General features: G+C 37.0%; 1 protein-coding gene across 3 annotated transcripts in view; it reads right to left on the bottom strand.

Moving 5' to 3' along the window:
* Positions 1–24,676, bottom strand: part of KIAA1107 (KIAA1107 ortholog) — a 90,609-nt gene that overhangs the window by 5,505 nt on the left and 60,428 nt on the right. The window contains exons 8-16 of one of the 3 annotated variants that reach the window (XM_014550050.1): positions 24,045–24,133; positions 23,514–23,616; positions 12,972–13,154; positions 12,166–12,303; positions 11,149–11,278; positions 8,375–8,436; positions 1,717–2,428; positions 1,382–1,469; positions 844–983 (exon numbers count right to left, since the gene is read on the bottom strand). In XM_014550050.1, coding sequence (XP_014405536.1) covers positions 844–983; positions 1,382–1,469; positions 1,717–2,428; positions 8,375–8,436; positions 11,149–11,278; positions 12,166–12,303; positions 12,972–13,154; positions 23,514–23,616; positions 24,045–24,133 — 1,645 coding nt within the window. Of the gene's footprint in view, positions 1–843; positions 984–1,381; positions 1,470–1,716; positions 2,429–8,374; positions 8,437–11,148; positions 11,279–12,165; positions 12,304–12,971; positions 13,155–18,472; positions 18,491–21,619; positions 21,723–22,150; positions 22,240–23,513; positions 23,617–24,044; positions 24,134–24,676 lie in introns of those variants that run through there. The other 2 variants (XM_005878961.2, XM_014550051.1) reach the window with 2 other exon arrangements.

Below are 24,676 nucleotides of genomic sequence, written 5' to 3'. Positions count from 1 at the left end.
AGAATACCAAAATAGTTGTCTGAAAAATAAAAGTATAAAATCTCATTTCTACAGCATGAAACGAATGTAAAATGAGTGAAACCATGTTACAGCTTATTTATAACTAGAGGCCCAGTGCACGGATTTGTACATGGGCCAGACGGGCCGGACATGCCCTGGAGCCAACCTCCCGTGGTCCCTCCCCGGCTGGCCACATGGCTGGCCGCACCTGGGGTGGCACCGTGGCTCGAAGGGCATCTGCAGAGTGAATGGGGTCCCTCCAGCAGGTGGGGTCCCTCGGCCTGGCCTGTGGGGATTGGGCCCAAGCCGCTCTCCGACATCCCCTGAGGGGTCCTAGATTGAGAGAGGACAGTTCTCCAGTGACACACCCCAGAATCGGGCTCCTTCCTCTCTGGGTCCGGATGTGTCACCTGAGAACCGCAGCTGCCAAGTCACCACAGCTCAGCAGGTCCTGTGTTGAGCGTCTACCCCCTGGTGGTCAGTGCGCAGCATAGCTACCGCTTGGATGGTTGAACAGTCAGAGGGTTGCTTAGGCTTATCTATAATAATAAAAGTGTAATATGCTAATTAGACCAGACGTCCTTCTGGATGGCCTTCCAGACAAAGCCGGGGCTGTGAGGGAAGCCCGGGTCCCGGGTGCCAGAGGGAAGCTGGAGGAAAGCCCGGGTCCCGGGTGCCAGAGGAAAGCCGGTGCCGGCAGCTGGGGGAAGGAAGGCCTACTCTTGCATGAATTTCATGCATTGGGCCTCTAGTATATATATAGATTGCTGCTCAAGTTCCAAATCGGAGTTCAGCCTTTTCCACTTAAACAAGGAAGGAACACCAGGACCTTGTCAGCTTTACCTTGAGTTTTAGCAAAATTAGATGGGGCATTCTTTGTCCTCTGTTGAGCTGCAGCACATCCATTGTCATTTCCTCTTTTCTTTAAAATTGCCTGAGGTACTGGATCACTATATCCTTTGCTAGCGACCTTCTTTAGCACACTAAGAAAAATGATTTTCATTGAGTATTTCATTCCAAAACATGAGCTTTAAAAGGCTTATACATAAAATACATTTTTTCTCAAAGAAATAAAAAATATCTCTTTTCTGAAAATAAAAAACACACATATGTGCATATGTCTTTAAGTTTATAAAACTGTAGATCAAGTATGATAAAACAATGCATAATCAAGTGGGACAAGTGTAAATTATTTGCACCAATCATCATTTTACATAACTATACTAACTTCTTTTAGTAAATAAGAAAAGTTTTAAAATATCATTGTGTAAATACATTACATTTTCTAACAAAAAAGAAAAGATACTTAAAATATTTAGCTAGAAGTTAGTAACTTTCAGAGAAAACTAATGGATAGGTAAAATAATGAATGAAGACTTACCTATTATTTATATTAGTTTCTTGTTCATGAATGCTTTTTTTATTGGAAGTTCCATTGGTAACTTTTGAAACAGGTCGAGATTTTACTGCTGTAAATTAAGAAAAAGTGAGTGATGAGATGGAACACTAAACACGTAACAATTATTTACAAAGTCACTGGTCAGGCACTAAACAAAATTAATTGTCAATGAGGGAAGAACTGGGTTTTCTCTGTTTGCATGAATACATGTAAATAAATACTTTTTTGCATGTGAACTAAATAAAAGTCCAAACAGGTCATTTTTTTCTAGGAACTTTAACTGTCAGGAGCTTTTAAAAAAGTGTGCTAAAACCCACCTACAGTGGAAGTTTTGATACTTTCTACAAAGTTTTTCTCTGTCTGTCCTGGAGATTCAGAAAAGGACAGTTCATGACCAGATGGCTTCTCTTCTCCTATTGATCCATTCACTTCTGGTTCATCCAGACAGTCAGTGGAAACCAATAATTCCACACTTGAATTTGTAGATCTGCTGGAGGGTCCTGCGATGCCAAGGCATGGAGAATCTTTCCCTGTGCCTTTCTTCAAAGGCTTTGCTCTGGCTTGCCCATTTGGGTTTCCAGTGAGTACCTTGGGTCTGGCACCTGTCATTTGTCCTTCTTCATTTCTCACTCTTTTCCCATTTAGTGCATTTTTGTGTCCATTCGTTGCTGTTGTTGCTGATCTTTCCACAACTTGTCTAGGTGACATGTTCGCTGACTTTGCATTATCGTTGTTTTCTGTTTTGGGTTTTATTATAGCTTTGGGCTTTCCAGAAACAGTTTTCCCCCCAGATTTTAATTCTTTTATAATCTTAGGTGCTATTTTTATACTATCCTTTTCCTTTAAGTCATCATGCTTCGAAGTTGTATTTATAGTATTTCTATTAGTACTTGATGAATGTCCAGATGCTCCTAATCCATCAGATTTCATCTTTTGGTTAGCAGAGGGGCACCTCCAGCACTCTTTCTTATTATTTTCTCTCAAAGATTTATTTTTTATAACACCAGAGTCAGAAACTTGTCTCCTTTGCTACAAAGAAGAAAAAAATACCTTGTAACTTGACTGGAGTCTTTGACATATACTTAACATTTAAGTAAGCCAGTTTCCAAAGAAATCCCCGCCCCAGCAAAGTTCATAATTTAGTTTCAGTCAAACTTGAATTATCTTTGGTGACTTTGAGCAATACTTACAATGTGTTTTTGATCATATTACCTTAATCAAATCTAAAATACAGCACAAAATATTTAAAACCTATACTACTTTAAAAGGCATATTACTTAACTTTATGAAGTTATGATAGAGAATTAATACCTGACAGTGTCAGGATGGCTTGAGAGAATGACAACCTCCAATATCTTTGAACGCCCACTCTCAGGTTCTGTGCTAAAACCCTTTTCATACATCATCTCACTTCATCTTAAAACAATACTATGAGATAGTTCCTGTTGCTATCTCTATTTCTTAGGCAAGAAACTGGGGATTAAAGCAAGTATGTGATTTACCCATGATCATATGTTGATAAGGGATGGAACTAGGATTTGACCTCATGATTTACTGCTTTATGTAGGTGGTCATTTATATGGTATAATTTGAGAGACATTATCAAGCTTTTCACCAAAAAATACCAGAAAATTTTTAAATCATTATTTTGTTAATCCTCATTCAAGGATATTTTTTCCATTGATTTTTTAGAGAAAGTGGAAAGTGGGGAGAAGGGAGGGAGGGAGGAAGGGAGGGAGGGAGAGAGGGAGAGAGAGAGAGGGGAGAGAGAGAGAGAGAGAGAGAGAGAGAGAGAGAGAGAGAGAGATGTGAAAGAGACACATCGATTGTCTGCCTCCCGCACGTGCCCTAACCAGGCCGGGGATCTGGTCCAATTCAGTGTAGTGTGTAATATTTATAAAGTTCAAACCCAAGACCCTTCTGTGTGAGGGCCAATGCTCTGACCACTGAGCACACCAGAAAGGGCCAAATGCCAGAAATTTTATCCTCTGTGGTAAGAATACTACACACCAGATAACTGCACATAAATTATTTACTTCTTAGAGTCCTCATTTAAAGAAAAAGAAAAAAAGCACTCTGAGAAACAACATCATATCTGAAAAATTTGGTTTTTTAAAAGAAACAAGATACTGCCCTGGCCAGCATGGTTCAATGGTTAGAGCATCAGCCCCCAAACCAAAGGGTTTCGGGTTTGATTCCTACTCAAGGGCATGTACCTCGGTTACAGGTTTGATCCTTGGCCCTGATCAGGCGGCAAGCAGTAGGAAACCAATTGATGTGTTTCTCTCACATTGATATTTCTCTCTCTCCCACACCCCCTTCCACTCTCTAAAAATAATCAATGCCAAAAATATCCTTGGATGAGGATTAACAATAACAAAAAAGGGAACAAGGTAGTAATGCAGAAAAAAAAATAGTAATACAGTTTTGGTTGTCTGGAGAAAGTGGAGAAAAAAGGATCCTAAGAATAGGTAAAAGAGGGAAAATAGAAAGGAACTGAAGACAAATGTACCTATTTCATCATTTTGTTTAGAACTAACCTTGATATGGAAGAAAATAAAGAAAAATTTTAATTGGTAGAAAATTTGAAATTATTTTGCCTTTTTAAAAAATTTGAATGCTTTTCCCCTGCTTTGGAAAGCTATATGATATTGTAGAGATATAAGGCAGAGCCTGTGTTATCTTCATCTTTGTATCCCTTAGCACTGTGCCCACCACATACTAAATACACACAAAAAAAGATGGTGAATGTTGTTAAACCTGAGCATATATTGTAAAGTTCAAAGTCTAATTATTTCTAAATATAGAAAGCTTCCAACTACATTAAAATTTTGTCTAAGATAAAATTAACATCTATGTTTATACATCTATATATATAAAAGCCGAAGCGACTGTTATGATGGAACAACCGGGACTACTAGTCAACCAGTCACTATGACGCGCACTGACCAGTGTGCACCCGCAGGGCTCACGTCTGAGAAGCGCACCTGCCACGGCATCGGGAGCCTCTCCTGACCCCATGGCAGCGCTACTGAGTGGTGGCGGCAGGCACAGCGGGCTGGGATGAGTGCCAGTGGTGCGGTGCCTGGCCCTAGCTCGGGCTCCTCCCTGGCTGCCGCTTGGTGCACTGCTACATCACTGGAGGATGTCCGACTGCCAGTTTAGGCCCCGGGATCAGGCCTAAACTGGCAGTCAGACATCCCTGAGGGATCCCAAATTGCAAGAGGGGGCAGGCCAGGCTGAGAGGCCCACCCCCACCCCCGTACACGAATCTGTGCACTGGGCCTCTAGTAAATAAATAATAACCTGGCTAAGTTTAGGAAAAAGCAAGATATGATAATAAGAGAATCATTAGTTCTTGTCCTATCTTTACCTTTGACTTAGGATATTTAAAAGATCATTAACATCTCTAGGCCTCAAACTATGTGTGATCAGAGGGTGGAGACTGGTCCAATTCAGTGTAGTGTATAATATTTATAAAGTTCAAATAGGCTTAACTCTCACTTTTTGTTTTCTTGATCAAATCTTAGCTCAAAAAATATTTATTTTTTAAATTGATTTTAAAAGAGATAGGAAAGGAGGGGGAGAGAGCGCAAGAGGAAACCACATCGATTTGTTGTTCCACTTATTTTTGCATACATTGGTTGATTCTTGTATGTGCCCTGACCGGGGATCAAATCCGCAACCTTGGCATATCAGGATGACACTCTAACCAACTGAGCTGCCCAGCCAGGATTCTTTATTTTTAAAAAGATTTCTTTATTTTATTCTTTATTTTTAACCCTTTACGGTCCAATTTTATTTTTGGAATTCAAACAGTCTGGTCCAAATTAATTGATGGGATTGAATGTTGAACCGGTTTGTGGTGTCTCAGCCTCGACGTTGGACCTGCTCCTAGCGCCTGGTCTGTCGAGTCAGCCTCCACGTTGGACCGAAAAGGGTTAATACCTAAAACTAGGCAGACCTCTTCCCACCCCTAAAACTGATCCTACTTAATTTATTCTGTCACTGAATCTATTTTAGAGCATCATGCTATGGGTGAGATCTATATAGTATATGGGGTAACTACACTCCTTTCAAAAATTTCACATTAACACAGTACATCATGCTGGGGTTTCAATTTATACACATTTCTAGGCAGTCTCTGACTTACATCTGCAAAGTTTACATATATTACCCATATACAAATGGCCAACTTGGAATGGTCACCATGAGCAACTGACAAAAATAAAGAAAAAGAGGGTAACCCTACAAAGCAATCCTCTTGGGCAACCCTTTTGGTTCTAGTGCTATTTCTTCTTGTTTTAACTTTTTAATATAGAAAAATTTAAACAATCAAAAGAAGACAGAACAGTATAATGAATCCCCATGAACCTATTAACCAGCCTAAACAATCATCAACTCTGGGCCAATTTTGTTTAATATATAACTACCCCTGTCTTATTATTATTTTTTAATATTTTTATTTATTTCAGAGAGGAAGGGAGAAGGAGAGAGAGAGAGAGAAACATCAATGAGAGAGAATCATTGATCGGCTGGCTGCCTTCTGCACACCCCACACTGGGGACCAAGCCCGCAACCCAGGCATGTGCGCTGACAGGGAATTGAATTGTGACCTCCTGGTTCTGAGCCATGCCAGTCGGGCACCCCTGTTTTATTTTGAAGCAACCCCAGATATCATATGTTTACCCTTAAGTATTTTGATACTAGCAGTCTTCTTAAACTTTTCTGTCTATAAATGTGGAAGACACATTTATTCATTCCACACTTATTGAGCACTTACTACACACCAGATAACTGCACATAAATTATTTGACTTAATTTTCATAATAATCCTGCTAGGTTTTATCAACCCATTTTATAGATAAGCATACTAGGACTCAGCAATGACACAGATAGTAAATGTGAAGTCAAGATTTAAACTCTCTATGTCCAGCACCCATTTTGGAATATCACTGCCTTTCTGAGGGAAACATATTAATCTGTTTTTTCCTTTGTGGTTAAGAGTATAAACCCTTGTTCAACCTGGAAATCAGAGGGATAAGGAAGAACAATCAGACTCTGTTCAATTTTGCTGTAGGGCAAGGAAGGAGGAAAAGCCTGGTTGATAACAGTTAATAGGAAAGGGGAAAGGAAGGCAGATAGGCTAATTCTTAGGACCTTAAAAAATCCACTGGGGTAACAGGGTACACACAAAAAAATGTCCTAAGGTGCATTTCCTTGAGTATGTTCAGTATCTTCTACACTAATAAAAGAGAAACATGGTAATTGGCGTACGACCGCTACCCTTTTCATTGGCTAATCAGTGAGTATATGCAAATTAACTGTCAGCCAAGATGGCGGCCGGCAGCCAGGCACTGAAGCGAGCACGAGGCTTGCTTGCTGCGGACTCCAACGTTCCCCGCCTCACTTGCCAGCCTCTCAGTTGGGGGTGATCAGGCCGGCAGGCAGAGGCAGTTAGGGGTCATCAGGATAGCAGGGGGGGCAGTCAGGGGTGATCAGGCAGGCAGGCAGGTGAGCAGTTAGGAGCCAGCGGTCCCGGATTGTGAGAGGGATCCCGGATTGGAGAGGGTGCAGGCTGGGCTGAGGGTATCCCCCCCCCCCGCCCCCCGCCCATGCACGAATTTCATGCATCGGACCTCTAGTAACTATACAAAGGACTGAAGGGGAGTCTAGTGGTGTTCTATGACTATAAAACTTGGGGATAATTTGGATAAAACTGAATTCAACAGTGTTCTTTATTATAGTGTTTCTCAGAGCTTTTGCGTGCTAGTATGCATCATTGGTCTCTAAGAGGAGCTATGCTGTGCAGCAATTCTCAAACTTAGTTGATGATACATGTTGGTAGGTAGAACATGAGGGAGCTGGTATTCTGTGGAACACACTTTGGGAAATAATCCTAGGAAGTTTACTGGCAAAAAACTCCAGTGTCCCAGTTTTTTACAGAAGACATTTGGAATTTGACCTCTGCCTCAAGCCAGGAGAGCTCTCAGTTGTGGCTTAGAGTTGTATAAGTTCTTATCTACTGGCTGATGAGGAAGAAAAGACTCCCTATCCCACTCTGCAAAGGCAGTATGCTCTTTGCATTCAAAACTAGAAATCTCAATGTATGTCTCCCTGTCTCTGTAATGCACAATACTAGGTTAGTATAATTTCGTACTTCAAATATATTATTGAGTAACCATGTGTAAGTTAGCTAGCTTGGACCTCTAACCATTGCTAATACTAGTAACATTTTTGGAGAAGAAAAAAGTATTTCATGTTATAATGAATACACCAAGTAATTTATGTGTGTGGTAAAAAACAAACAACATAAAATTTACTATCTTAACCATTTTTAAGTAGGCAATACAATCATGTTAACTATATGCTCCTTGTGCAAAAGATCCATAGAAGTTTTTCATCTTACAAAACTAAAACTCTATGTCCTCCCAGGCCCTAATAACCACCATTCTACTTCCTGTTTCTAAGATTTTGACTACTTTAGATACCTCATATAAGTATACTAAGTAATTTTTAGAGTATACTAAGTAACGTTTTGGTACTAACTGCCTTTTTCACACCACATATTTATTACATGAATTAAAATCCTAGTATAGAAAAAACTGGGACAACCAAAATTTCCTTTTGTAAGAAATAGGTTAATTATAAAAACAGACATGAATTAGGTCTAGAATTCTAGACAATTTCTGATCTACTGGAATAGCTCCAATATGTTAGCTGCCAAAAAGGTTTTCAAGGAAATAAAAAAGGTAGACAATATTACACTTTCTATGCCAGCTGGATATAAAAATTCACATCATTAAAAAATTTATGAAATGTTCACTTGATTTAAAAAAGACCCAAAATTATTTCCATTAAGGAATAGCTTTAATTAAAGAATATATTTTTAAAAATTATTTTGAAATAAAATAATAAAATTTAAATTATTGGGTATCTTTTCTCATTTGGACCTATAAAATTTTTAAAGTTTACCTGAGAGCTACTGAATATAGGCTTTTTACCAAGTCTTCGATCATCACCTTTGTCAAATGCAGCTGTAAAAAGAAACATCAATTTATTTTTATAGTAGGCACTATTATTAACATAAAATCAGAGGGAAAATAGTATACTAGCAGAAAAAGGGTTTGTCTTGATAGAAAATAATTTTAAAATAGCTGAAACCAACCTAGTACACAAAGACAATTCCCTATTATACTAAATTTTTAAAATCACATTTTGAATCTGGTTTTTTGTTCCCTATGAATTTTGTTATTAAAATTAATAAATAATACAAAATCTCACAGAGAAGATTCATACATTTTATAAAAACCAAACTTTTTTTTTAAAAATATATTTTATTGATTTTTTACAGAGAGGAAGGGAAAGGGATAGAGAGTTAGAAACATCGATGAGAGAGAAACATCGATTAGCTGCCTCCTGCACGCCCCCTACTGGGGACGTGCCCGCAACCAAGGTACATGCCCTTGACTGGAATCGAACCTGGGACCCTTCAGTCCGCAGGCTGACGCTCTATCCACTGAGCCAAACCAGTTAGGGCAACCAAAATTATTTTAAGCTGTAAAATTTTTAAGATAACTGGCTTCATTTAGTATTCCAAATTTCAAAAAATTACAGATTGTGGCAAATGTGGTATTTATGAACTATTAAATATGAGAAATGTTTATCCTAAAAATTACAAAAATACTATTGAAATTAACTACAAATATTTTCTTGTTTTGCCCGTATATCATTAGGAAAGAGGAAAGAGAAAAAGATAAGGTTCTATTGAAATGAAATAAAAAAAAATCCTCAAACTCATGTTCTTTTTAGAATCACAGAAATAATCATTTTATTGATTAGGTTTATATGGGGATACTGGAGAAGTCATGTTTATGTTCTTCAAATAAGAATTTGAATGACATCAGGAAAGTATCTAGGAATTAATGGTACAAGAGCTACACATACAGTTTACCTAATGCATTTTTCCCTTTTGAAGCTTATGGGGCTCTAAAATATATTTTGAAGAAATACATATACTTTCCAAAATTTATTTTCTTTTTGTTAAAACAACTGATGAAAATTCATCAAATTATCTGTAACTCTATCATGCATCTTCTGCTATCTCTATTCTATAGGATCTGTGCTATAAGACAAAGCAGGGTCATAGAAATGGCATTATCAGAGCTGATTTATAGTTAGCAAATGACTTAGCACAATAATACACAGGAAGAAATTTCTATATAATTTCTTCCAAAGGTCAGTAACTCAAACTAGAATAAAGAAATGTTATAAGAAAGACAACCTAGAATCACCCCTTTCTCTGGAGTTTCACAATACAATAATTATCCAGAAGTCAGGAACAATTATAATTCAGCACATTTAAGATTTTAAAAAACATCATTTTTACACTGTAATGCAATCGATTGAAAAGTTTTTTTGACAATTAGTTGGATTACCAATAATATTTTGTTTTAGATATGTGTGTATGTATGTATATACATATATATGTATTTACATGTAATTTTAATTAACATTTTAAAGAATTACGATAAAGAACATTGAGGCTCAACTTAAGTATGAAATCCTCTAAATTGGAGAAAAATAAAGTTAACTGCCAATCAGAAGAGAGTTTAATGACACCTACTCTGGGAATGCTGATCTTATTTCTTCACATTATACAGATTTCATAGTAAAGATTAAATTGTCATTTAAAAATCAGTACAGAAAGAGTAACAAGGAATAAATTTCTAATTTCTGAAGACCTCGTGATTTTTGTTCGATGATTTTGCTTGTTTTTGTTGTTGTTGAATTTCTTTGAAAACTGTTCTCGAGATCACATCTAGCTACACTATTATATTATGCTCATAACACAAGACAGAGCAAATCACATTCTGATTAAACCATTAAAGAATTTAACATATCTAGGTACTATCAAGAATATATTATATCACATATGGCTTCCATGTTTTATAATAAAAAATGTTTTCCTCATAAAATACAGTATCTAGTCTTTCTTACCTTAAAATGTTTCAAAGTACACTTGCTGAATCTGCCAATATATTTTCTAAGGCACCTGCTTTAACCCAAAAATAGTCATGAAGCCATTTTTAGTTCCATACCCTCAAAATTTTATTTTAATATTTTTGAAACACACATTCTGAGCTATATACATCTTTTGTTTAATACTAATGTTTCAAATGTTATCTATTCAATGTCAGAGACCACTGTGTGGCTCCTGAGGGACACTCCGCAATAGCACACACCATATCACTGAACCAATCAATTGTGAAATTAACCCATCTAATGTAGGCAAAAACGACAGGAAAGGGTATCTTATGCAAAAGATGGAAAAGCTTATGAAAATATATTTAAAAAGGAAGAGAAAGTGTGATGTTTGATAATCTGTTCTATATGGCTTACATTTTCCTACACTTCTAATCAGTCTCTTTAAGTAAAACAAGAATGCTTTTAAGCAAATTTGGCTGGAACATTGTTGTTAATATAAAGTAAGATAAAAAATTTATATATTCACATACACATAAAACATACACACATATATGTATGAAATGAGTTTCATTTTCTAAGAATAGCATGAGAGTATGATTTATTAAAACTGCCTAAACATACTATCACTAGTTTTAATCAGCAAGCTATTATTGAACAGAAACAAACAAACATTAATTCTATCACTTATTAGAATCCCCTCAAAATATCCTTTGTCACAAAGATTATAATATGAAGAATAAAAAATCTCAGGGTTAATATACCTGCTTGGATTTTCTGTTGATCATCTGTGCTCATCAGCTTCCAGCTTTCTGTGTGACGAACAGCATAGAAAGACTGAACCAGGAAGATCCACAGCTTATCACGCACAGCCTGGATCCTGCACGTAAAACCCTGCGTTCAAGCAACAAATCAGCAGCTGGTGAGAGCCACATTGTCATAGCAACCAGTCATTATTCCTTTCCGAATCTACTTATTCCTAAGCTAGATCAATGATGTCATCACTTAGATTTTCAAGATCGTCGGGTACATGTTCTTTATGAAGGCTTACTCTTCACAACAGAATTTTACAGTGAACATGAAGCTAAACCTTATCCTTTCAACTAAACATTATTTTAAACCACCAATGGCCTTTACATGAATACCTTCCTCAGCCTTTTCAAATCCACTATGACATTACAAGGTCAAATACTCTATGCAGTAGTAAAAATATGATGAAAAATTTTTTATCACTCTTGTTAAATATAAAATGTCAATAATTAGCAATTAGCTTAGTAATTATTATTAATTGCATTTAAAAATAAGTAATATTTTAATTTTGCTTTTTCCCAGTCAATACTATTTTAATATGATTGTTTTAAGACAAAAATGCATTATGAATATACTATAAAAATAAAAGATACTTGATGATTAAAATTTCTAAAAAATTATTTTAAATTCTGTTTTATATTTAGGAATTTTAAAGTAGTGACCAGAGAGAAATACTAAAGTTATGCTATATCAATTAATATTATTAAATACCACACTATGTCTAGAACTAGCCAGTAAAATTGCCAAATTCCAAACTTTTATAATATGTCCATTTGGAGGAAAATAAAAATGAAAATATTTTTGTACTGTAAGATAATACCAAATATACACCAAAGTAGACTATAACCAATCCCCAGGTATCCATTACCTAGTTTCAACCAAGCAACATTTAAAATGGGCATTTTTTTAAAAATCTTAAAACAGTTTAAATATTAAACCATGTTAATGAACGTTATTATTACATTCAATACCATTTCTTTTATACTGTCCGAGTTCAGTAACTTGTCCAGAGCCATAAGAAGAGAGCAACTATTCTCAGTGGTAATGTTTTCTTCGACTGCTTTTAAAATTTTGTCCAACAAATCAGCTGTGCTGCTCATTGCTTGTGACTATGAAACACAGAAATTGATATTTAATAGGAATACATGTAAAATGTGTAAGAAATGTGAGAGTCTGGCATTACAGCATGCCATTAATCAAAACTGGCTGTTCGAAATCAATCAGAAATCTTACTTCCTCTGTTAAAATAATGTAATTATTATTATAATAACAACTATTATTATAATAATCCCTTTCCGTTGTTAAAAATACCTTCACGCATACACACACTTATCTTAAAAGCCAAAATCATCCTAAAAACAGAGTTTAGAAAAAAGTAAAAGAAGTTCTTTATTCAATGACTACATTTAGAGAAAGTGGGTCCCCAAGAAAACAAAGAATTTTGCATGGACCATAATTGTATTAGTGACCAAAACAATATCATTGTGACTTTAGTTTCTAAAACATGGCTTATGCTGATAGAGGGTTAGAGTTGGCTAGCATTACATTGGGCTTTGCCAGGGTACACAAACCTGTCCCTTCCTGCCTTCATTATCTTGTGAGCCAAAAATCCTGTCCATCACTGCTCCAAATCCTACGCAAACCTGCCATCTGCTATGGAATTTATTTAAGCCATACTAATTTAATCAATGACAACCTGCATTTAAAAACTGTTGCGTAATTATAATCTGAACACAAAGATGGAACTAAATATAGGATATAATTTTAGACAGAGTACCTGTAAGAGAAGTGCAAAATTTTCACTCTGAATGATCTTGGAGAAGTTTTCTACAATAAATGCAATGCATTCTTCCTGTAGCCGAGATGCCATAGTCAGTGCTGCTTCTGTCCACTTCACTCTGGGCAAACTGATGATTAGCCTGTCACTTTCCATCAGAAGAAAAGCAGCATTCTTATCATTCTTATAATTTGAAAAATATTGGAAAAAAAGTTAGATTACTGTTCATAAAATCATTTTCTAAGCAAATAAAAATACTTTTGTTTTCTTGTAATGCTTCTGGCAAAAAAACCCCAAAAATTTCAGGTAGCTAATACCTTTATCATTAGTTTTACATGTAATATTTATTCATTCATTCAAAATTACCCCAAAGGGCAAACTGAGCTTGGAAGAAATCACCTTTTAAAGAAGCTAAAACAAACCTGAAAACAAGTTATAACTACAAAGAAAAACTTACCTTTCCTGAGATTTTCACTACCGAATTAATTTTTTGTCTTTATAGGTATCATTCATAATTGCATAGCTACACTAGCATAGCCTTAATTCTTTTATTACTATAAAATACATGTTCTTTATTACAAATTTAGAATGACTAAAAATTGCTTATAATCCCCAGTGATTTTTTTCCTCTTCTCTAATGAGGTAAGACCCCTCTTTTTATGTTTTATTCATTTACTGATGATTCATTTTTTATACCATAGGAAAAATGTTCACAAAAACTAATCTCTATGGAAAATGGAATGACAATATACAAATACCATGGGCTCCACGAAAAAGAAAAAAACAACTTATAAATTACATCTTATTTATGTTTGATTTCTAGTTCTTTAAAAAAATTTTTATTTTATTTTTATTTTTATAGAGAGGGGAAGAGAGAGGGATAGATAGCAACATCAATGAGAATGAAACATCATCGATCAGCTGCCTCCTTCATGCCCCGTACTTGGGATTGAATCCCAAACCGGGCATGTGCCCTGACTGGAAATTGAACTGGTGACCTCTTGGTTAATGGGTTGACACTCAACCACTGAGCCACACTGTCCAGGCTGATTTCTAGTTCTTAAAACAATGCTTGGTAATAACTATTATTGAAATATCTGATAGACTGTAGTAGATTGAAAAACATAGCCATAATTTTTTTTATAGCTCCATCCATCAAGAGGTAAAATCTATTTCCTCATCCCTTGTATTGATGCTGGCCTTTTCACTTGCTCACACAAATAGTGGTGTTGTGCAAGTTCCAGAGCCTAGGCCTCAAAAAGCCTTGCAGTTGTCTTTACCATCTTGGAATTCTGGGACCATAAGACCATATAGAAGCCTGGTAAGAAAGACCACATGGAACAGGAGGCCCAGCCTCCAACTTAGCTATCAGCTGAAAGCAGTGCAGGACAGAGCTCAGGCAAGATCAACTAAAGAATCACCCAGTCAACCCACAGAATTGTAAGAAATAATGAACTGTAGTTTTAAGCCACTTAGTTTTGTGTTGTTTGTTACACAGCAATAGATAACTAATAAATCTAGAAATGACAGCATGAAATCCTTAACGTAGGCTGCATGAGATAAACTTGGCATACCCGCTGTAGCTTTCAGATCTGAACTCAAGCACTATTTCTTCCCTGATGTAGGTTCCTGACCTACATCAGATTCCCTTTATACGTGCCATCAAAGAATCTGTCCCTTTTCTTTAAATCACCTCATTCATTTGCAATCCTATCCTATATAATAAAAGGCTAATATGAAAAATGACTGAATGGCAGAACGACCAGTCACTATGACGCACACTGACCATCAGGGGCACATGCTCAATGCAGGAGTTGCTCCTTGGTGGTCAGTGCACTCCCACAGGGAAAGCACTGCTCAGCCAGAAGCCCTGAGCTGGGCTCATAGCTGGTGAGCGCAGCAGTGGTGGCAGGAGCCTCTCCCACCTCCACAGCAGTGCTAAGGATGTCCGACTGACAGCTTAGGCCCGCTCCCCATGGGCCTGAGGGCTCCCAGACTGTGAGAGGGCACAGACCAGGCTGAGGGATCACCCCCCGCCACGAGTGCACGAATTTTGTGCACTGGGCCTCTAGTATTCAATAATTAACATAACTATTTGATTAATATCCGTCTCCATTAGGCTGTATGTTTATTAGGCGTAAAACCATATCTGTTTTTGGCTCATCATTATATCCCCAAAGCCTAGTATAGAAATGGATCATAAAAAAAAAACAAAAACAAAAAAACAACAAGAAAACAAAGAAATGGATCATAGTAGACACTCAAATATTTGTTGATCTCTTAGCATTATCAGACTTAGAATCTATAAGTGAATTCCTAAGCTGAATTAAGTTTAATTATTGAACATCAAGATTTAAAATGTTCACCCATTTATCAAGAATTTTTTTGCTTTTTAGGTGTATAGCATCATGGTGGGGGCTATTTAATTTTTTTGTTTTGTTTTGTTAATCCTCACCCGAGGATATCTTTCCATTGATTTTTTTGAGGGAGTGGAGAGAGAGGGAAAGACAGAAACATCGATGTGAGAGAAACACATCGATTGGTTGCCTCCTGCATGAGCTCTGACCAGGGCCTGGGCTGGGGAGGAGCCTGCAACCAAAGTATGTGCCCTTGACCAGAATTGAACCTGGGACTCTTTGGTCTGCAGGCTGACGCTCTATCCACTGAGCTAAACTGGCTAGGGCTCAAGAATTATTTTAAAACATTATATACTTCCCTTGCTTTATTTATTAGAGTAAAAAGAAACCATACTTTGCTGTAATTCAAGTCTTTTTAAAATTATTTTAGCACCATCATCCTTTTCTCATCTGGTGACTCCCTAAGTAACTGCAATTACTAAGAGTTTTAGGCAATAAGCCCAATTTGCTGTACTATAGGGATTTTTTTCTGGTAGTAGTGCCAAGTATAGGGTATTCAAATAAACTTGGCAGGTATCTACAAAATGTTTACTACATACATATGTTATCTGCTCTGACAGCAATATCTTTTTCAAAATACAGATATAGAGTATAGTTATCACGATTTAACTTGCAATCTACTTAAAAACTAAAATAAGTGTTATGTGGTTTTATTCCACATTGATCTGAATCCACGATAACATTAAATGTCAGAATAGCCTGAGGCTCAAAAAGAAAATGTAATACACTTTTAGACCAAACACATACAATTTTAATTCAATAGTTAACAGAACACGATTCAAACTTCAAAAAAATATAAAGGGTATTACCAAGAAAAGTGACCCTCTTCTTCCTGCCCCAAGCCACCCATTTTCCCTTGTCCCAATCAATTATTTATTTTCTGTATCTTTCCAGAGTTATGTACTAGTACATATAAACACAAATATATGTAATTTTCCCCTTATTTTCCTCAAATGGAGGCATTAATATGCACAGTATGCTGTACCTTCCCTTTTACACTTAGCATACATCTGGAATATTTATGTTATCAGAATGTAAAGAACCTTGTTATTGTTTTAACAACTATGTAACAATCCATAATATGGATATATTGTAAGTCATTCAACCAGTCCTCTTATGGACATTTACATTAACAATTTTTTTGCTATTGTTGTAATGTTGTAGATAACATTATTTCACACATCCTAATAAAGAGGGAATATGCTAATTGCCCTCACGCCATTGCAAAGATGGTGGCGCCCACAGCCAATAAGGAGGGAATATACTGATTGACTGCCCCACCCTCAAAGATGGCGGCGCCCACAGCCAATAAGGAGGGAATATGCTAATTGACTGCCCCACCCTCAAAGATGGCGGCACCCACTGCTCCCCTCAGCCCCCCAGGGCCGCCTGAGGCTTGTGCTGCTGGCAGTGGCAGCAGCAGAGGTGTGATGGGGGTGTCGCCTTCCCCTGATGGCTGGGTTTCCTCCCGACCCTGGGGGCTCTCAGACTGTGAGAGGGGGCAGGCCAGGCTGAGGGACCCCCCCCGCACCCCCCCTTCCCCGCTCCAGTGTGTGAATTTTCATGCACTGGGCCTCTAGTATGTAAATAAATCTATAGGATAAATTCCTAGGAATAGAATTGTTGGGCCAATACTGCTAGTCTTAGACTGGGTCTAAGACATGGTTTATTTTGAAAAGTGATTCCAAGAGGATCTGAGGCACTGGGAGAGAGAAACAGGGAAGGACGGAAAGCCAATGGAAGGGTATGTTTTCTAGCTGATAGACTAAAGTGATGCCATGGTACATGTGGTGGAACTCAATTAGAATGAAAGGAGACTTAAGAAGGCTGTTTGCTTTCTTTAATATTTTTGGATAACATACTTTAAATTTTAATTGGAAAATAATAAAAAAATATCCTATTTTTATCAAAAGCTAAATATATATTTTATTGGTGGTGAGTTATATAAGTTCTTTATGAATTTTGGATATTAACCCCTTATTAGATGTATCATTGGCAAATATATTCTCCCATTCAGTGGATTGTCTTTTCATTTTGCCAATAGTTTCCTTTGCCATGCAAAAACCTTCTAGTTTGATGTAGTCCCATTTGTTTATTTTTTTCTTTTGTTTCCCTTGCTCTAGGAGATATATCAGAAAAAATATGCCGTATTTTTTCGTGTATAAGATGCTATTTTTTTCTAAAATCGTTAGACTGAAAATTGAGGGCATCTGATACACGGAAGTCAGCCGAGGAGGGGGCCGCGCGTGGGTGCATAGCTGCCCAGACCTTGTCAAACAGGCTTCCTCTAATCACGAGCCTTATTGCTATTGGAGGTGGAGGTGGAAAGTGCGCAGATGCAACAGGGACTGGAGCGTTCTGGGCCCATAAAGATGTCAAAAATTAAAAAGATAAATACCAGTAAGAGACTGTCTTACTCTGTAAAATTCAAAGTAAATGCAATCAGCTATGCAAAAGAGCATGAAAAAAGAGCTGCAGAGAGACAATTTGAACCTCTTCCCACTGAGTGAATGAAGAGACAGTGGAGAAAACAGAAAGAACAACTCCTTAAGATGCCAAAATAGAAGGTCTTAATAGGAAAACCAGCAAAATGTTTAAAATATTGATTTCTTAATTTTGGGTTGGAAAAGTGAGGGGTGTCTTATACATGAGGGCATCTTATACACGGAAAAATACAGTAGCTTGAGACATGTCCAAGATTTTACTGCCTATGTTTTCTTCTAGGATTTTTATGATTTCGAGTCTTACATTTAAGTCTTTATTCCATTTTGAATTTAGTCTTGTGTATGGTGTAAGAAGGTGGTCTAGTTTCATTTTTTTGGTACATATCTGCCCAATTTTCCCAACACTATTTATTGAAGGACTATCTTTACCCAATTGTTTTTGCCTCCCTTATCAAATATTAATTGACCATAAAGGCATGGCTTTATTTCTAGACTCTTTATTCTGTTCCACTGATCTACTTGAAGGCCCATACTTTTCTAAAAATAAAGTCTTTGCCCACAATGAGAGAATGGCAGCAATTGGTTTTAAAACCTAGCTTTGTAATTTACTGGCACTGTGAACTTGAATAAAAGCACTTACCTCTCTGATTCTCCTTTCTCGTATGTGAAATGGAGATAATAGTACCTGTTTTATACAAAATTTCAATAAAACAAAAAGTATTTTTTGAACTGTAAAGGTCTAAAAAACCTACCAAATACTACTACTGTTACTACTACCACTTCTCCTTCTCTGCCTCCTGTTCCTCCTTCTCTTCGTAGTAATAGTAGTGGTATTGGTAGTGGTAATGGTGGTGGTGGCATTTATAGACATGAAGGAATTTGTTATAAGGTCTCAACCTATACAATTGTGGGAGATGGTTAGACAATCTTTGAGGATGATGTGGTAGTTTGAAGTCCACAGGGAAGGCAGTCGAGAAGGGAAGATGGACATAAAGTGAAGATCAAGGACAAGCTGATATCCAAGAGCACAAGTTGTAATCCACAAGGATGGACTCATTTCAGCTCTCACTGACTCCAACCTGGATGAAATGGGTGTCCTTCAGGAGATGTTGGCACCCTTCATCAAAGAGGTAAACACATCCATGGCTCAGGAGAAGAGAACCCAAAAGAGGATACAGGGCAAGGTGAAGCATTTGCAGGCCTGGCTGCTGTTCCTCGCCAACAAGGTAAGCCAGCAAACAACCAAAATGTACAAGCTAAAAGTGCCTGCTCCAATCTTCCTGGTGTAAAAAAAAAGGCTACTGCTGCTTCACATCTACCTTACAAATATCATGCCAAATTCTCTTGTGGCCACTCTAGAAATATACAAAGAAGGAAATTCTGGGAAGCATGGTTCATTCATGCTTCCCAGACAAGGTACCTTGTCAACCTGGCACCCATACACGTCTCTTTAAACCATATTTAATTCCCAAATAGGGATAACAAAGTTATGCTTCTGCCTAACATAACTATCTCCTATACAACAAATAGGCTAACCCTTTCCTTAAAAGAGGATAAAAATTCTCTTGTATTGTCTTTGGATAACGTTCACTGTTCTTCAAACTGACTCACACTTCCCTTTGAGTCAGTAACTTAAATACAGAGATATAAAGTTAACTAATATTAACATTGTCTTATATTAGATGGTAGGGTAATAAGACTGTAAAAAATACTTGGAGATATATATATATATATATCTCCCACGTTCCAAGGCTGTTAAATCGTGTTGTTTACCCATATCTTCAGAAAAAAATCACTTCTACTGTCGTATTAAACAACCTGCTCCCCTATTTATAATGGTCTGGCCCTCTAGCAACTTCAGTGCAAAATTATAGCTAATTTGCCTACAAACGTCAGGAGGTCATAATAATCTGGCCACTCAGTGTATATAAACATTCATAAAAAAAGGGAAATGAATCATGTTTATATCATAACTATTATAGTGCTCATTTCTATAACTGTTCATTTGCTCATAGCTGGCATTTATATCTACCTTTCCCCACTACACTGCATATTCCCTTTTGTTCTCAGCAAGTACCTCTGCTATTTGTAATTCTTTATCCAGGAGGGTGGCCCAAACTTTAATTCCTGAAGAATCTGGGCCATTATCAGTGCTGCCTAAATTTGATTGTTAGTTTTCCATTGATTTTAATCATAGGACATGGGAGCACAGTATTCCAAGTGTACTCCTCATTACCCACGTTGTTACCAACTCAATCTCCCCCATAGTCAGATTCAATCTACCAATAATTCCCCTTCTTTGCCTGTTGGTTTACAAAGTAACCAGAAGGAAGCAGTCTCAACTTTTAGTTTAGTACCGTGGTCGGCAAACTGCGGCTCGCGAGCCACATGCGGCTCTTTGGCCCCTTGAGTGTGGCTCTTCCTAAGCCTTAGGAGTACCCTAATTAAGTTAATAACAATGTACATACCTATATAGTTTAAGTTTAAAAAATTTGGCTCTCAAAAGAAATTTCAATCGTTGTACTGTTGATATTTGCCTCTGTTGACTAATGAATTTGCCGACCACTGGTTTAATAGAATCATTGTAGTGTTTCTAGATGGAAGCATTTTTCTCTTTGGAACTAAGACATCTAGGATCAGCAGAAACTAAAGTTATAGAGGTAGGAAGCAATAGTTCTGCTTGGATCACTAGGAATAATTGTATGTGGAGCCATTCTCCCTTCCTAGTTTCTGAATCCATGAATCCAAGTTATAAGAGAAATAGCACCATAAATAAAAAGTTAATTTAGAGCATATACAGTCTCTAGAAGGGCACTATCCCAACCCCAGAAGGCATTGCTACCTTGCTGGCGCTGAAAGTGAGTCTTTAAGAGGCCATTCCAGCCCTAGCTGGTTTGGCGCAGTGGATAGAGCCTTGGCCTGAGGACCAAAGGGTCCCAGGTTTGATTCCAGTCCAGGACACATACCTTGGTTGCAGGCTCCTCCCCAGCCTAGGCCCTCATTGGGGCTCGTGCAGTAGGCAACCAATCGATGTGTTTCTCTCACATCGATTTTCTCTCTGTCTTTCCCAATCTCTCTAAAAATCAATGGAAAAATATCCTTGGTGAGGATTTAAAAAAAAAAAAAGACAATTTTTCCATTTTATCGAGCCAGCTGCTTCAGGATGATAGGAAACAGGATAGGAAACACGATAAAAGTGAAATTGTGAGCATGGGCCCATTGCTATACATCATTTGCTGTGGACTTCCTTAGTAAGAAGTGATGCTGTGTGAAATACCATGATAGTGGAAAAGGCATTCTGTAAGTCCATGGATAGTGGCTTTGTCAGAAACACGAGGAGCAATGAAGGCAAATTCATATCCAGAGCAAATGTCTATTCCACTGAGAACACATGCCTTTTCCATGAAGTAGTCCAATGTAATTAACCTGCCACCAGGTAGATAGCTGGTCCTCTTGGGGAATGTTGCCATAGAGAAATTTCAGTGTTATATTCAAATCCACCTTAGTGAGTGAAAGTCCATGCTGTTGAACCAATGATGACTTCCATCCCTGGTACCGAGTACCTTTTGTTCATAAACCAATACATACCTTCCTGCTTCTCTGACTGAACCTTGCCTAATGAATTTGGCACATAGGAAGAGACTCCTAAGGATAGGTTTTCAGAACTGGTTCTGGGTTATCTGGAATACAGCTTTACCTCTATAACTGAAATATTGAAATTATTTATAAACAACTGAATAAACCTTTTGAAGTGAAAAACAAACAAGAGTATTCAGGTTATACTTACTAAGGACTGAATCAACATGTTAAGACAATGTTTCTGAATCTCAGGAGGTACATTTGCAAAGTTTCTCTCAGACCAAAACCTTGCAAAATGCTTTACAATCCACCTGTTATAAATAAAAGAATCTCAAGTTAGAGAAATAAAAATATTTTTCATTATAATATTCAACAATATTTGTGTTTTCAATTTGTACATATATATGTTTTGACTAACCTTTACAGTTATTTTTGTGAGCTAAACAGTGGACTTAACTATGCTCTTTTTGGAAAACATATATTTTAAATCCACTTTGGGTTAATATGCATGGATTTTAACATAAGTAATAATGGTTGGGCTAACATAAAATTGATCCCAAGCACCTTGAGTAATAACTAAATCAATATGTCTTTTCAATTGTTACAATTAGGTAAGCATTAAGTTACATATACTGCATCCAAGAAAACCAGCCAAGTCTAAAATTTTCCCAGAAAATTAGGAGAATGAAAGAACAGAATCCCTCAATTAATAGTAACAGCATTACTTCAGATCACTTACTTCATGCAGTCAGCAAAAAGACTTTCCACTCCAACTGAATGAGCAATAATCAGGCATTCTAGTATAGATGCCAAGCTTCTGAGGACGGGCTGAAATTGATAGAAAGCACTATTTTGTTCTTTTTCAACTTACAGAAGCTAAAAGTATTTGATTCATATAGATGATCTGATATATGTACCCAAGTTGCAGAATAAATATGTGCGGGAACGGGGAGGAGGGGAGTTATGGGGGGGAAAAAAAGAGGAACAAATGTAACCTGAACAATAAAGATTTAATTAAAAATTTTAAAAAAAATTAATTTAGAGCATATACAGTCTCCAATCCAAGTTATAAGAGAAATAGCACCATAAATAAAAAGTTAATTTAGAGCATATACAGTCTCTAGAAGGGCACTATCCCAACCCCAGAAGGCATTGCTACCTTGCTGGCGCTGAAAGTGAGTCTTTAAGAGGCCATTCCAGCCCTAGCTGGTTTGGCGCAGTGGATAGAGCCTTGGCCTGAGGACCAAAGGGTCCCAGGTTTGATTCCAGTCCAGGACACATACCTTGGTTGCAGGCTCCTCCCCAGCCTAGGCCCTCATTGGGGCTTGTGCAGTAGGCAACCAATCGATGTGTTTCTCTCACATCAATTTTCTCTGTCTTTCCCAATCTCTCTAAAAATCAATGGAAAAATATCCTTGGTGAGGATTTAAAAAAAAAAAAAGACAATTTTTCCATTTTATCGAGCCAGCTGCTTCAGGATGATAGGAAACAGGATAGGAAACACGATAAAAGTGAAATTGTGAGCATGGGCCCATTGCTATACATCATTTGCTGTGGACTTCCTTAGTAAGAAGTGATGCTGTGTGAAATACCATGATAGTGGAAAAGGCATTCTGTAAGTCCATGGATAGTGGCTTTGTCAGAAACACGAGGAGCAATGAAGGCAAATTCATATCCAGAGCAAATGTCTATTCCACTGAGAACACATGCCTTTTCCATGAAGTAGTCCAATGTAATTAACCTGCCACCAGGTAGATAGCTGGTCCTCTTGGGGAATGTTGCCATAGAGAAATTTCAGTGTTATATTCAAATCCACCTTAGTGAGTGAAAGTCCATGCTGTTGAACCAATGATGACTTCCATCCCTGGTACCGAGTACCTTTTGTTCATAAACCAATACATACCTTCCTGCTTCTCTGACTGAACCTTGCCTAATGAATTTGGCACATAGGAAGAGACTCCTAAGGATAGGTTTTCAGAACTGGTTCTGGGTTATCTGGAATACAGCTTTACCTCTATAACTGAAATATTGAAATTATTTATAAACAACTGAATAAACCTCTTGAAGTGAAATACAAACAAGAGTATTCAGGTTATACTTACTAAGGACTGAATCAACATGTTAAGACAATGTTTCTGAATCTCAGGAGGTACATTTGCAAAGTTTCTCTCAGACCAAAACCTTGCAAAATGCTTTACAATCCACCTGTTATAAATAAAAGAATCTCAAGTTAGAGAAATAAAAATATTTTTCATTATAATATTCAACAATATTTGTGTTTTCAATTTGTACATATATATGTTTTGACTAACCTTTACAGTTATTTTTGTGAGCTAAACAGTGGACTTAACTATGCTCTTTTTGGAAAACATATATTTTAAATCCACTTTGGGTTAATATGCATGGATTTTAACATAAGTAATAATGGTTGGGCTAACATAAAATTGATCCCAAGCACCTTGAGTAATAACTAAATCAATATGTCTTTTCAATTGTTACAATTAGGTAAGCATTAAGTTACATATACTGCATCCAAGAAAACCAGCCAAGTCTAAAATTTTCCCAGAAAATTAGGAGAATGAAAGAACAGAATCCCTCAATTAATAGTAACAGCATTACTTCAGATCACTTACTTCATGCAGTCAGCAAAAAGACTTTCCACTCCAACTGAATGAGCAATAATCAGGCATTCTAGTATAGATGCCAAGCTTCTGAGGACGGGCTGAAATTGATAGAAAGCACTATTTTGTTCTTTTTCAACTTACAGAAGCTAAAAGTATTTGATTCATATAGATGATCTGATATATGTACCCAAGTTGCAGAATAAATATGTGTAATTTAAAAATCTGTTATTATTTTAAAAGGAAGTATTACTAATAACTTCTAGTTTTATAGAACAGCATTTGAGTTCTTTTAGCTGCCAGAATGCACACAATTTCTATTCTAATTCCATTTAGCTTAAATTTTTTAAAGTAAAAGTGGCATAATAATTTCTAGCACATTACATTGCAATATGATTATTTGATCTAATCTGTTTCCTAAAATACAAATATAACTTTTAAGTACATGTGCAATGTAAGGTCCTACACTGACCTCAGATAAAATGATAGAATGTAATTACATCATAATTATATAACACTAGAGGCCCGGTGCATGAAATTCGTGCCCTGGCGGGGGGGGAGAAGAGGGTGTCCCTCAGCCCAGCCTGCACACCCTCCTGCAGTCCAGGAGCCCTTGGGGGATGTGGGCCTAAGCTGTCAGTTGA

Source organism: Myotis brandtii, unplaced genomic scaffold (assembly GCF_000412655.1).
Source record: "Myotis brandtii unplaced genomic scaffold, ASM41265v1 scaffold58, whole genome shotgun sequence".
Classification (NCBI taxonomy): domain Eukaryota; kingdom Metazoa; phylum Chordata; class Mammalia; order Chiroptera; family Vespertilionidae; genus Myotis; species Myotis brandtii.
This window is presented reverse-complemented; position numbering and strand designations above follow the sequence as displayed.